The sequence below is a fragment of the Vicugna pacos genome, chromosome 2 (assembly GCF_048564905.1).
Source record: "Vicugna pacos chromosome 2, VicPac4, whole genome shotgun sequence".
Taxonomy (NCBI): Eukaryota; Metazoa; Chordata; class Mammalia; order Artiodactyla; family Camelidae; genus Vicugna; species Vicugna pacos.
This window is the reverse complement of record NC_132988.1, coordinates 81921804-81934430: the sequence shown is the minus strand read 5'-3', so window position 1 is coordinate 81934430 and position 12627 is coordinate 81921804. Positions and strand designations below refer to the sequence as shown.

The following is a 12627-nucleotide window of genomic DNA, read 5'->3' as shown; positions in this document are numbered from 1 at the left end:
GGCCCAAATTAGTAAGCAAGACACAACATAACCGGCAGAAAGAAAGGCAACATGCATTACACATTCCAGTCAGTCTCTAAGAGCATCACGCAGAAGCCTGCCGAAGCTCACTGCCCGAGCAAGGCACACACAGCAGCTCTTCTGCCTGAGAGTTCACATCCAAGCACACAGACACGTTGCCAGTGCGCACACATACACGAACACATTTTTTTATTGAGGTGAAATTCACAAAACATAATTAGCCATTTTAAATGAACAATTCAGTGGCATTTAATACACTAACAGTAGTGTGCAAGGATCATTTGTATCTAATTCACTTCTTTTTAACAAAAATATTTTACAGGTAAACATCAGTAAAATGGATCAATGCTGTGTAGAATATGCAAAGTAGCCTATGTATGGAGGAAATACAAAATTTTACAGGTAAGATCAAATTTCTTATGAGATCAGTTTTTTTAAAGAAGAATACTCAGTATTTGTAAGGATTAGGTGAAATGGGTATTCTCATATACTGATGACAATGTATAAGCTGGTACAATTCATTTTTAAAATAAATTTAGCAAGAATATCAAGAGATTCAAAATGATATATACTAATTCAATTTCGGCCTTGGAACCTTATCAATAAAAAGCAATTTTAAAGATAAACAAAGCTTTATACTTAAGACGTTTGATACAGTCTTTAAAAATGAAGGAGAGGGAAGAGAAAGGGAAAAGGGAAATAAAACACAGAAACAAGTCAAATACCCCAAAGCAAAAGAACAGAAAATACACTGTGCAGCCATTATTAAGGTGTCCATGAGGGCTCTGTAGTAACATTATAGATAGATACAAGCACTATTTCAAGTTTAAAAATTCGGACATAGAAGTGTATATTATATAGTATGTTTTTAACTATGCTAAATCTGTTTTTTTTTAATTGCATAGTCTGAAAGGAATACAGCAAATTCTTCAAAGTCATTCATCTCCAGGGGGCAGGGGGACACAGGACTCTGGAGCCCTGGTCTTGGCCTCTAAGAGGCAGGGTGCTGACCATTCATGGAGCACAGGCTCTCACTCAAACAGAATGGCTTCGAATCCTGGGTCTGGTTTTGAAACCTGGACTTCTGGCTGTGTAACCTTGAACAAGTGACCTATGCCTCTCTCTGCCTCATTTCTTTATCTGTAAAGTGGGGAGGATTAAATGTGAAGGACCTAGAATAATGTCTGACATGGTAAGCACTCAAGAATTGTTACTGAATACTTAACTATCTGCTATTCCTGGAACAGTCCAGTGCAAGTCCAAGGCAGATCTTAACGATTATACCTCTCACAGACAATGTCAAGAGATCACCTGGAGTCTGTCAGCAGCCCTAACTTCAATAGATCTTAAGGAGCTAGAAGTATTTGTCATGTATGGGTTTTATTTTCAGGTTCTCTCTATAGAATATAAGTGCCCTTCAGAGCACTTACCTTAAGCCTGGTATTTCTCACCATGTATTCCCTCTCCCCCCCCTTTTTTTTAATATGGAAGAAATGGTGAAAGATATGGATTGCTTTCGATTTGATTAAACTGAGGTAAGCTGGGGGTAATCTAGAATGATATGTGGGTTTTTCATTAATGTAATAACACCATGCTACAGAGTGTGAGAAATACTTAACCATGCATGAATAGTCACGTAATACGGTATTATCCAGATGTGACTACCAGCTGTGGCAAGATTTAGCTAAGATATGGCCAACAGCAGTCACCCACAGATGTTCTTTTACCTGGATGCTTATAAATCATTGGTCTGTCTGCAGCTCTTGTCCAAGGAGAGAAAGCAATTTTAAGACCAAATGGAGTATAATAAATTATGGATACAGAATTGGTACCCTTCTGACATTTTCCTTCAGGGCAGCGGTGACAGCAAATATCTTACTGTTAACTCAACAAAGCACCTTCAATGCCAGCAGTATCTGTATTCACAAAAGCCCAAGTTAAAAATCCAGCAGGTATTATTCTTTTAGTTCTTTCATTTACTTTTCTTAGACAGATCTAAGAAATACCCAGAAAGGAGCCCCAGTGATGAGATGACGGCGTGTAACAGTCAAAGGGGAATAACAGCTGCAATGATTAATCTTTTACCGTCGTATATAACCTTTCTTACCAGGAGCTCAACAAGCTTTGCTGATAAGGTTCCTGCTTTTTGCAATATAAAAGAAAAAGGAAAAAAATTTCACCAGTCTTTTTCCGGCTGTCCCTAACTATGACAGCAATACTAAGTAATGTGGCAGTAACCACATGAGGTTTTCAGAAGCCTGCCCACCAGGTACCTGTGACAGCAGGGGATCTAACCCCATCGCCAAGTACAGACGCACAGACAAAACAGTGTGGCTGAGAGCACTGTGTACTCAGTGAGTGCCCGTGACCCAGAGAAGCCAAACCCCACACTTCTCCCTAACATAGAAGCTTTTCCATATTTTAATGTCAAACACAGTGTACTGCCATAAAAACGGGAATCCTCCCTTCTGCCTGGCAATACTTAAAACCACAGCACTTCTTATGCACAAAAATGTGTAAACTTTTGAAGCTATTTTTTAGAAAGTCACGGTAACAGAATGATGGAGTTTTATAGTACAAGTAAAAGAACAATGTAAGTTCCTTCACTACTCCCTTGAATTTATATACTGTCTTTCTTCCAAGGAACCTCTATGTCGTCAGAACATCCTTATGGAAAATGTTTTTTAGAAGCAGCCCTTAAGTCAATTAGGAGCAAATAACTGCAAAGAAAGAGAAAAGGAACCCACATGTGTTTTAACAAAGGCATGCTCTCCGACCGCACTGACTCTGAGGACCACCCATGGGATCAGCAATGTCCAGGAGTGTGCATGTGTCAGTGTGTGGCCAGGCCACTCAAGGTGGCTGTTCTTTGCTCTCTGGACATGCCCTGCCTTACCTGTGCCTGCTTCACCTACACCCTACTCACATGACTGACCTTCCTACATACTTGCCCCAGGTCCTGGCTAATGATTGCTCTAACTTTAGATCTCCACTGTGATAGCTTTTCATAGGGGTGATGAAGGGCATGCCCCTCTGCTGGTTTCCCTGGTAACTGATGAGTCAACCTGAAGTCAACCCCCTCTGTAGCAAAGACTGCCCCCATGTCCTGCCCGCTGTCTGCCGCACACGGTGGAGGGTGGCTCCAGACATGTGAGATCCCCCTATGCGTTAAACCACTGATGTCTCTGTTGCTGACTGTAGGCTCTTTCTTCGGTCCTGAGGCTGGGCAAGTACAGGACTTGTAGGCCTGTGGGGTGCAGCCCAACAGTCAGCAACTTATTTAAATGGTGGAGAAAGAAAAAAGGCAGATGAAGAAAGAAAGTGTGCCACGGACCCACCTCTATCATACAACTCGTTTGCTCACAAACCAACAATGGCTTTGTATCACCTGTTGAATGAACTCTAAATATCTCAAATTTTCAAAGATTTCTACAATCTAATCCCCCAGCTAGCGGGTGTGGGATCATCCAAATGAAGCTTCCCGCAGCAATGGCCCTGTCCAGCACTCAGACCTACTCACGCACTCACCATTTTTGGCCTGAAATAACCACCCGGGTTTAGCCGTCACTTGACAGCACAACTTGCACTTCTGATTATGTCCTTGACTCTGCTTTCTAGTATCCAAATCTTAGTGGGCTTCCCAGCTCAGCCCTATCCTGTATCTGTCCTCCCAGATGCATCCATCCACGTGGATTTCTCTGAACTCCTTCAAATTCAATTACTCAACTTTGTCTTCAGATTTCATTTAGGGTTGCATTTGAGAACAGTGTATCACCCTAAACAAACTGTGTTGTATTTCAGTATTCCTGCACAGACTGCCTCTCAACTATTAAGTCGATTCAACTGATGATTCAAAGAAATATCTACTGAATAAGGAGAGAAAGTGAGAGTGACAGGGAGAAAGAAGCGGAGAGACAGAAAGAGAAAAACTCAACCCAGAAAGAGACAGAGAACAATAGGGCAGAGGCAAAAAGTACTCGAAGAGAAATACTTTTATAAAGATACGAAAAGTAGGCTTAAGTCCGAACATCTGCCTCATCTGCAGACTACGTCACAAACTGCCTATGTCTGCGCGAGATCACTCTTTCCCCACCCAGTGGATTCAACATATTGCGCATTAGGACGACTCACCAGAATTTGAAGAGATTCTTCGTGTGTCCTTCCTCAGGCTGTGTACCTAGCCCACAGTTAGCTCCTAACACAATGCACACATTACCTTTTCTGAAACCTGATGCAAAAGCTCAGACGCCCTTTGAAAGACTGAAGGCGATAGACGTACTAGATACACAGACATACATACATATGTTATCAAGTGGTCATCAAAATCAGGAGGGAAGAGAAGTCACCTGGGCCAACAAATCCACTTTATGAGCTGCTATAATTTTCCCAATTCTAAAAACATTATCAGACTCCATGGAATAATATGACTGTTCTTATTAAAGAAATCATTTGCTGTTAGTGAAAGTACCAACATTATATAGATAAAGGATAGTGCTTTCAGCTCTAAGAGATTCTTATCAAGTAAGAGTTTTCATTGAAACACCTACTTGAGACCAGACTAGCCACTATATTAGGTTTCCAGAGTCAAGATAATTTCATCATCTGAAGCTATTTTTGTTGGGTATGTGGCAACTTCAGCGTCATTTCACTAAACTCTGATATTACAGCTCACACCTTCCCCAAAGCTGAGGCTTCCTGGATAGTCTGAAAGGTTTACATCAAAAAGAAAAGATTATCCAATGTTAAATTAGACAATATTGGCCTCTAGAGATCTCTAAAAATGTAGACAAATGAAAGAAGAGACTTGTTAGTTTTTCAATCATTCCTAGCTTTAAAAGGGAAGATTTATGGGAGGAAGCCAAGGTGGATCACTTGGATACAGAGAATTTCATAGGATCTCTGTTCGCATCTTTGCAATGATTTACAGAAAGTAGTCAACTAAAGGCAGAGTGAATTGGCTTCAATTTCCCAATATTCTTAAAACAGCATTCAACTTCTCTACATTTGTAACTTTCCCACACTTCTAACTGAACCCCTGCTTTCCTCTGTGAAGGCTTCCCTCCTCACGACCCTCCCAGGCAGAGACTGCCATTCACCTTTCCCTACCCTTACCATTTCTTTAAGCCAAGAAGCTTTGTCTCTGGCCAGTGTGCTAGTGGTCCCTAAACCCTCAGCTCAAGAGTCTACCTTCTATTCTAATAATCTATAGCTCCTCCAAGAATGTACATTTTTGCTGTCTTTGTTTTTTATTTATTTCACAACTTCTTTCTTCCTGGTTCTCATTGTAGGCGACCTCAAGTTCACTGGTGATTAAAGTTGGCATAAGTAACTAAACAAACTACTGATATAAGGCGTCTCTCCTAATACAACAACTAGTGAATACAACAGAAAAGAAGCAGACTCACCGACAGAACAAACTAGTGGTTACCAGTTGGGGGGAGGAGGGGCAATACAGGGAGATACAAACTACTGAGCGTAACAGGCTCGAGGATATGTTGTACGACACGGGGAATATAGCCAATATTTTGTAATAACTGCAAATGCAAAGTAACTTTTTAGAACTGTACAAAAAATTTAAATGCAAAAAAATCCTATTAAAATATGAATTTATTTTTTAAAAAAAGACACCTCTCCTTTGAGATATATAAAAATTTCCAGCTCTAAACATAATCACCTGGGTATCACACAGACATGTCAAAATCAACATCCATGAAATGAAACTCTTTTTCCCTTCTATGCTGTTCTACAGATCCTGTTTCCTGTTGATCAGCTGTCCAAGTTAGAAACCTCAGTGCTGTTATTAATACATGCCTCTCTAGGACCAACAACATACAATCAGACACCAGCTCCTGCCGACTGCGTAACCAACATGCAGCCAACTTCACATCCCTGCTACCTTCATCTCAGCCCTCACCACCTGCTACCTGAGCCACCTCAACAGCCTCCTAATGGGTCTCCTCGCATGTGGCCGATTTCCACATGGCCACCAGTTAACTTTCTAAAACAGAGATCAACCACGTCCCATCCAAACCCATTTAAAGCCTTGACAAGCTCCACCGCAAACCACTGCACCCACCCTCCCCCCACACACAAGCCCCACCCGACAAGTACTCATCAGTCTCTACCATGTGTTAAGTTTGAGAATCTGACTCACATTATTCCCTCTGTCTACATGTTTCTCCCACTCGCACTCTTCAATGTCTGGTAAAAGTGTTGTGGCCTCGCATCCTGATTGGGTGGCACTTGGCCTGTCACTTTCCTATCACACATGCCATAATCCACTGCAATCATTTATTACAATGACTCTCCCCAGGTAGTCTTGAGGATAAAAGTTACTCATTTCCTACACCCAGCAACATGCCTGACATACAGCAGACACTCAGGGTTTGTAAACTAAATTAATTAATATGCAGATGGCCAACAAGCGCACTCATAATACAAAGTAAACAAAACAGAATTTTCTTTCTCCTCCAAAGAGAGAACACAGAGAAAATTATCCTGAAAAAAATTAGATATACTTGAATTAATTTTCATGAGGCAGAAAGAATTTAATTAAAAACCTGTATTACAAACTCTTCAGCAATAAAACCACAATAATAGAAAGCACCTTTATAACATTCACTTACTCAACACATATTTTTTTGAGTATCTTTGTGCCAGGCACTCTGCTGGATGCAGGAAATCTTGTGCTAGATGCTGGGCATTCATTCATTCCAGAATGTTTTCCTATCATCTCACTTTAGTGTTACAACGATCCCATGAGGAAGGCAGGACAGTTGCTATAACCCCCATTTTACAGATGAGAAACTGAGAGCAGACAGTCTACCTGGTTTGCTCAGAGTCAAAGCCAGGAAGATGGAGATCTAGAACTAAAACAGTTCTCTCTTCAGTCCAGGTCTGGCGCTTCCTTTCCTATTAAGCCTGCAAGTTCTGGCTCTACCACCCTTATTTCCTCTGAAGAAGGGATTAAAATTCAACTTCAGTCTTGGTCTTAAAAGTAAAAGTGCAGAGAAATGAAGTAGAGAGGTCTGCAGTCCAGGGTGAGGACTAACCTGTTATCCTTGCACACGGTCACCTTGTCTCCCCCAGGTATCAGCTGCTTCTGTTCAATCACTCCATAGCTTTCTCGACAAATCTATATTTGAGAAGGAAGAAAAAGAAGTTTCAGTTTGTTTACAACTTATCTTTCTAGACCCCACGTGACTGACAGAACCCTTGAGAACAAATGTAGCTTAATGACGACTGATTACCACAGAACATTCTTGGGAGGAGAAAAGAAACTGAATGAGAAAACACTGGCACCCTAAAAAACATCTTCTGTTTTAAGACATGAAGCTGTCAACAAATGCAATCAAAGAGAAAATGACATGAGCTCTAGAAAAGAAATTTTATGTATAGGAATAAAGAGGATTAATGCTTTAGTAATTTTCTTAAGTGCATAGATTAATCATTCATTCACTTATTCAACACATTTACTGAACTCCCATAATATTCAAGACACTATGACTACCCTATGACCCACCAATTCCACTCCTGAGTACACATCTGAAAAAAACAAAAACACTAATTCAAAATGATACATGTACCCCAGTGTTCATAGCAGCATTGCTTACAATCACCAAGATACAGAAGCAACCTAAGTGCCCATCAACAGATGAATAGATAAAGAAGATTTGGTGTATATATATACAGTGGAATACTACCCAGCCATAAAAATAATGAAACTTTGCCATTTGCAGCAACATGGATAGACTTGGAGGGCATTATGCTAAGTGAAATAAGTCAGAGAAAGCCAAGTATTGTAATGATATCACTTACCTGTGGAATCTAAAAAACACAACAGACTAGTGAATATTAAAAAAAGGAGCAGACTCAGAGATCTAGAGAACAAACTAGTGGTTAGCAGTGGGGAGAGGGAAGGGGGGGCGAGTAGGGGTAAGGAATTAAGAGGTACAAATTATTATGTATAACATAAGCTACAAAGATATATAGTACAACACAGAGAATATAGCAAATATTTTATAATAACCATAAATAGAGTATAACCTTTAATAACTGTGAATCATTTTGTACACCTGTAAAATATATTGTACAGCAATTATACTTCAATTTAAAAAAAGACACTGTGACTAAAGTAAGTTCATTCAGGGAAGTCTGAATTTATTCTTTTGTTTGTTTTTTGTTTTTGTTTGGATTTTGAACAATTTTATTTTTGCTTTTATTATTTACCGAGTATCAAGGGAATGTAATCAGGATTGAAATGCTCCCAGAACCCAGGAAGATTTTCTTCCTCACTGCCTCAAAGGGCCACCTGAACTTAAAACGTTTTTCCCCTCTCAATCATGAGTTTATTCTTTGATTTGGAGAAAAATTAATGTTAATTATGACTTGTAAACATGATGAAAGAGACAGCTACAATCATAAGTAAACTGTGGAAATCCTTACCGTAAAGTTGAGGCAGAAAGTCTCCTCAATATCTTCCCCAGGGTAATCTAAAAGTTCTTGAAGACTCCTAATCACAGAAGGACAGAGAAAGGAAAAGAGGCAAATCAGACATGGCAACAGCGTCTGAATCTCAGTCACACATCCAGACTGTTTATAATGAAAAGCTGTAAAAGAAGATTCTAGAACGAATATAAACCCAGACTGACAGAAAATGGTGTTAACTATATCTTGAAAAAATATGGCAGTTGACTTGTAAGACATTCATTCATGGCTGTCTGTTCCTACTGACAAATCTTACTGAATTTATGGAAGAATTCAGATGGATTTCCCCAATACACTTGTGTTAACCCTGGTATTCCTTGGAAGCAGATGTATGAGGAGATGGTACTGCAATGGTCCTCTAGTCTGGCTTTAACCACATGCACTAGCAAAATAGCCCTTTTGTCATCAAAAAAGTTACAAAGTCACTCCATCCACTTCGGAATCTTAATGGCTTACTTGTTAATGCAAGGGACTCTGTGGTAAAGCACTCTATTTAATCAGCCATACTAAAGAACACTGAAACACGTTTATGCCAATGAGGGTCATGCTGTGGCCCTCACGAGAACACATTCCTGTAACCAGACCTCATTCTCACTTTCTTCCTGAGTGAGCTCCGAGTCTGGTGGTTCCATAAAGAGTTGCCTAGGAGGAAAATTCTTAGTGTGGAATTTAAATCTGCTTCCAGTTAACCAGCCAAGATCATTACTTGAAATACATCATTCCCAGCCAGGTTGGCAAAGAACACAGCACAAATTTCTGTCTCAGTTACCAAAAAAGGAACCTTTGCCTGCGTCTCCTCTGCCATTTTTTTATACTCTTTCTAAATTTTCTTTTCCTCTCTCTGGGCCCCCACTCCGCCCAGCCTTTACAATTTCTCCCTATTGGTGTTCGATACTGGTGGTGTGACAGTCTCATTTCCAGAGGGCACCTTAGAGACCACTCCTCCTCTATTGCCATCTGAAAATTGGTATTCTTTCTCCATAAAAAGGGATGTTCCTGCCTGTTGAAGTCAAAAGAATATGGTGTCTTTTTATGTACTTCATCTTACGCTACCTGAAATCAATACAGATAAACTCAGGATAAAGGAGCTTTTAAGAGCCAGAAAGAAAATAACCTAAAAACATGGCTCTAATACTTCGGAAAGGTCTACAGGTTCCTCAAAAGGCTAAACATAGAGCTACCATCTGACCAAACAATCCCACTCCTGGGTACTCACCCAAGAGAAATGAAAACTCATGCCTACACAAAAAGGATGCAAGAACACCCACAGAGGCACGAGTCCATAAGAACCAGAAGGAAGAAACCAGTCAAACGTCCACCAACTGACAAGGGGACAAACAAAATGTGGTATAACCATACGATGCAATATTATTTGGCAATAAAAGGAATGAAATGCTGATACAGACCACAACTTAGAGGAACCCTGAAAGCATGCTGTGTGAAACAAGCCAAACACAAGAAAGCACATATTGTATGACTCCATTTATGTGAAAATCTAGAATAAACCAGTCTATAGAGACAAGAAAGTAGACTGGTGGCTGCTGAGGGCTTGGGGACAAGGAAACTGGGGGTGTTGACTAAGGAGCTCCAGGCTTCTTTTTCGGGTGATGAAAATATTCTAAAATTGACTGTGGCAAAGCTGAATAACTCCATGAATGTACTATAAGACACTGAATTACATACTTTAAGTGGGTGAACTGTGTGGTATGTGAATTACATCTCAATTAAACTAGTTTCTAAAAAAAGCTCTGTAAGAGAACAGAACATACATATATTCTTCTCTGCCCCCAGTTCCTTGGTACAGAGCTCCCCAAACCCCTGTAAATCCCTAAGCGAGAAGGGTACTAGGAGCGTCTTTTGTTCTAATGCAGTGACTCTGGGTGGGTCCTGGCTGGGTGCTGAGGATCAGAAAGACCCAGCCATGATTAGATACTTAGAATTTTCAGCCCATTCTCCAGAGATGGGTGAGGGGCTGGAAATGGAGGTCATAACTGATCATGCCATTGTGAGGAAGTCTCTGTCAAATCCCCACAGTAGGGGGCTCCGGAGCTTCCAGGTTGGTGAGCACATCCACATCCGGAGGGCGCCACACCCCAACTCCACGAGGTCAGGAGCTGCTCCTGCGCTCAGGATCCCTCCAGACCTCACCCCACGTACCTCTTCATCTGGCTGTTCATCTATATCCTTTATCGTATCCTTTAATAAATTGGTGGACCTAAGTGTTTCCCTGAATTCTGTGAGCTGCTCTAGGAACTTAGCGAAACCTGAGGAAGGGGTCGTGGGAACCTCTGATTTGTAGCCCAGGGACAGAAGTTGTGGGGAACCTGGGGACCTACGACTTGCGGCTGGCTTCTGAGGTAGGGTGGGAGCAGTCTTGTGGGATGGAGCCCTTAACCCGTGAGATCCATCTCCGGGTAGATGTGTCAGAATTGAGCTAAATTTGTAGGCCACCCAGCTGGCACCGTGGAGAATTACTTGGTGGTGTGGAGGAAAGGCTCCCACACAGTCAGTGACCAGAAGTGCTATGAGTGTGGTCATAGTGTGAAAGTCAAGGAGACACAGGGAGGAGAAACATAGAAAGACGGGGAGACCTGCAGGGTTTTTTAACACAGGTTCCCGTTTCAGTACTTTCTCCCCTGTATGTATGGACCACGACATGAACCTTCCTGCCCCCAGATGATGCAGGCAGAGCTTCAACCAAGCAGCTGCGGAGCTATGTCTTAGGACGAGGCACACACCACGCAGTCTAACGATGAACTCTAACTCATACACGCGGCATTTCGACCTTTAATCCCAGGGCAGAGGCAGCCGGAGCCGTTCCCCACGCCAGTGCCCCGTCTCCCGCGTTGTACCTTCCTTCCGTGGGTGACAGCTCTTTCAAGTCTTCCAGGCCAGGCTTCACGTTCAGCAGCTTCTTATAGAGCGCCAGCGGGAAGTGCAGGTCGACCACGGTGGAGTTGTAGATGGCGAGGCCACAGGTTATGCCAATCAAGTGAAACCAGTTGTGCTCTACAAAACACTGTCAGCACGTGTGCAAATGTGTGAAAAAGAAATGCAGTGTTGGTGGCCCTCAAAACCATCAGCCATTTACCTTAAAATATTTTCTGTATGAAAGAATGAGGATCTCACTGAGTTACCTTCTGAGGCAGAGAAACACCCTTGACAAAAGTTTGATTATCCCCAAAAGACACAATGTAGACAAAAGCAAGCATTTCTAGCTCTTCTGTGATACACAGAACAGCGTATCCTCATTGGGAGCAATGTTGTCCAACAGAACTGTCTATAGTGATGGAAACATTCTATTCTGCACTGTCCCAGGTGGCAGCCAGCAGCTACATGGGTCCTGTGAATGTTGGCTAGTACTACTGAGGAAATGACTCCAGTATGAAAAAAAGCCACATGATGTGAGTGGCCATCTTTCAGGACAGTGCAGATCTAAGGAGCAAACTCTGGTAGAACTAAACTGTAGTCTGCTTTTATAACTGCCTTTTAAAACTCAGCTCCCCTGTAGAGGGACAGGGCAAAAAAAATTTTTCCTCTATTACAGAATTTTCAATAATGAAGTATGAACGTGTGTATATCTGTATGAGTATTCATACACATACTATCACTGTTATCGAAATAAGGCATATTTGACTATTACTTTTTAACATGTCATAAAACTAATTTCTTTATCCTACCATGTTCTTTCTACTCTTCAAGGATTCTAAAACTTGGAGCTTACCTACTAGGAATGGAAAAGGGGCTGATGGGGGACAAAATGCACTATGAGCCACAGGTGAAATATGAAGACTGGATATACTATATGGACATTTTAAATTATTATCTTTGTTATGTTCCCCTCTGTAAAATTCAGAAGTCTGGGGATTGGTCTTACAACAAAAAAGGAAGCTTAATTCAATCCTTCTGTTTAATGGTGACACCAGTAACTTACCGTATCTGAAAACCACAAGAGATTTGAATCTGGATAGTAGGTAAACATTCCATAGATGGGATTCAACAGTTCTTTTAACAGTAAAAGAAAGAACTCTTTTGTGACACCACCAGCATCCACTGCTTCTTCACCATCAAAAATGACCTTAAAATAACGAACTTAGAATTAATATTTCAGGGAAATCG

The 12627-nt window shown here is 41.2% G+C and overlaps 1 protein-coding gene across 9 annotated transcripts in view; it reads right to left on the bottom strand.

Annotated features, from left to right (window-relative positions):
* Nucleotides 1-12627, bottom strand: part of HERC3 (HECT and RLD domain containing E3 ubiquitin protein ligase 3) — a 130325-nt gene that overhangs the window by 38725 nt on the left and 78973 nt on the right. For all 9 annotated transcript variants that reach the window (XR_012061307.1, XM_072943326.1, XM_072943287.1 and 6 more), the window contains 4 exons: nucleotides 12443-12586; nucleotides 11361-11527; nucleotides 8467-8533; nucleotides 7074-7156 (listed from right to left, as the gene is read on the bottom strand). Coding sequence is in view for 8 of the 9 variants with exons in the window: in XM_072943326.1 (XP_072799427.1) it covers nucleotides 7074-7156; nucleotides 8467-8533; nucleotides 11361-11527; nucleotides 12443-12586 (461 nt within the window). In the remaining variant the exon portion in view is untranslated. The remainder of the gene's footprint in view (nucleotides 1-7073; nucleotides 7157-8466; nucleotides 8534-11360; nucleotides 11528-12442; nucleotides 12587-12627) is intronic.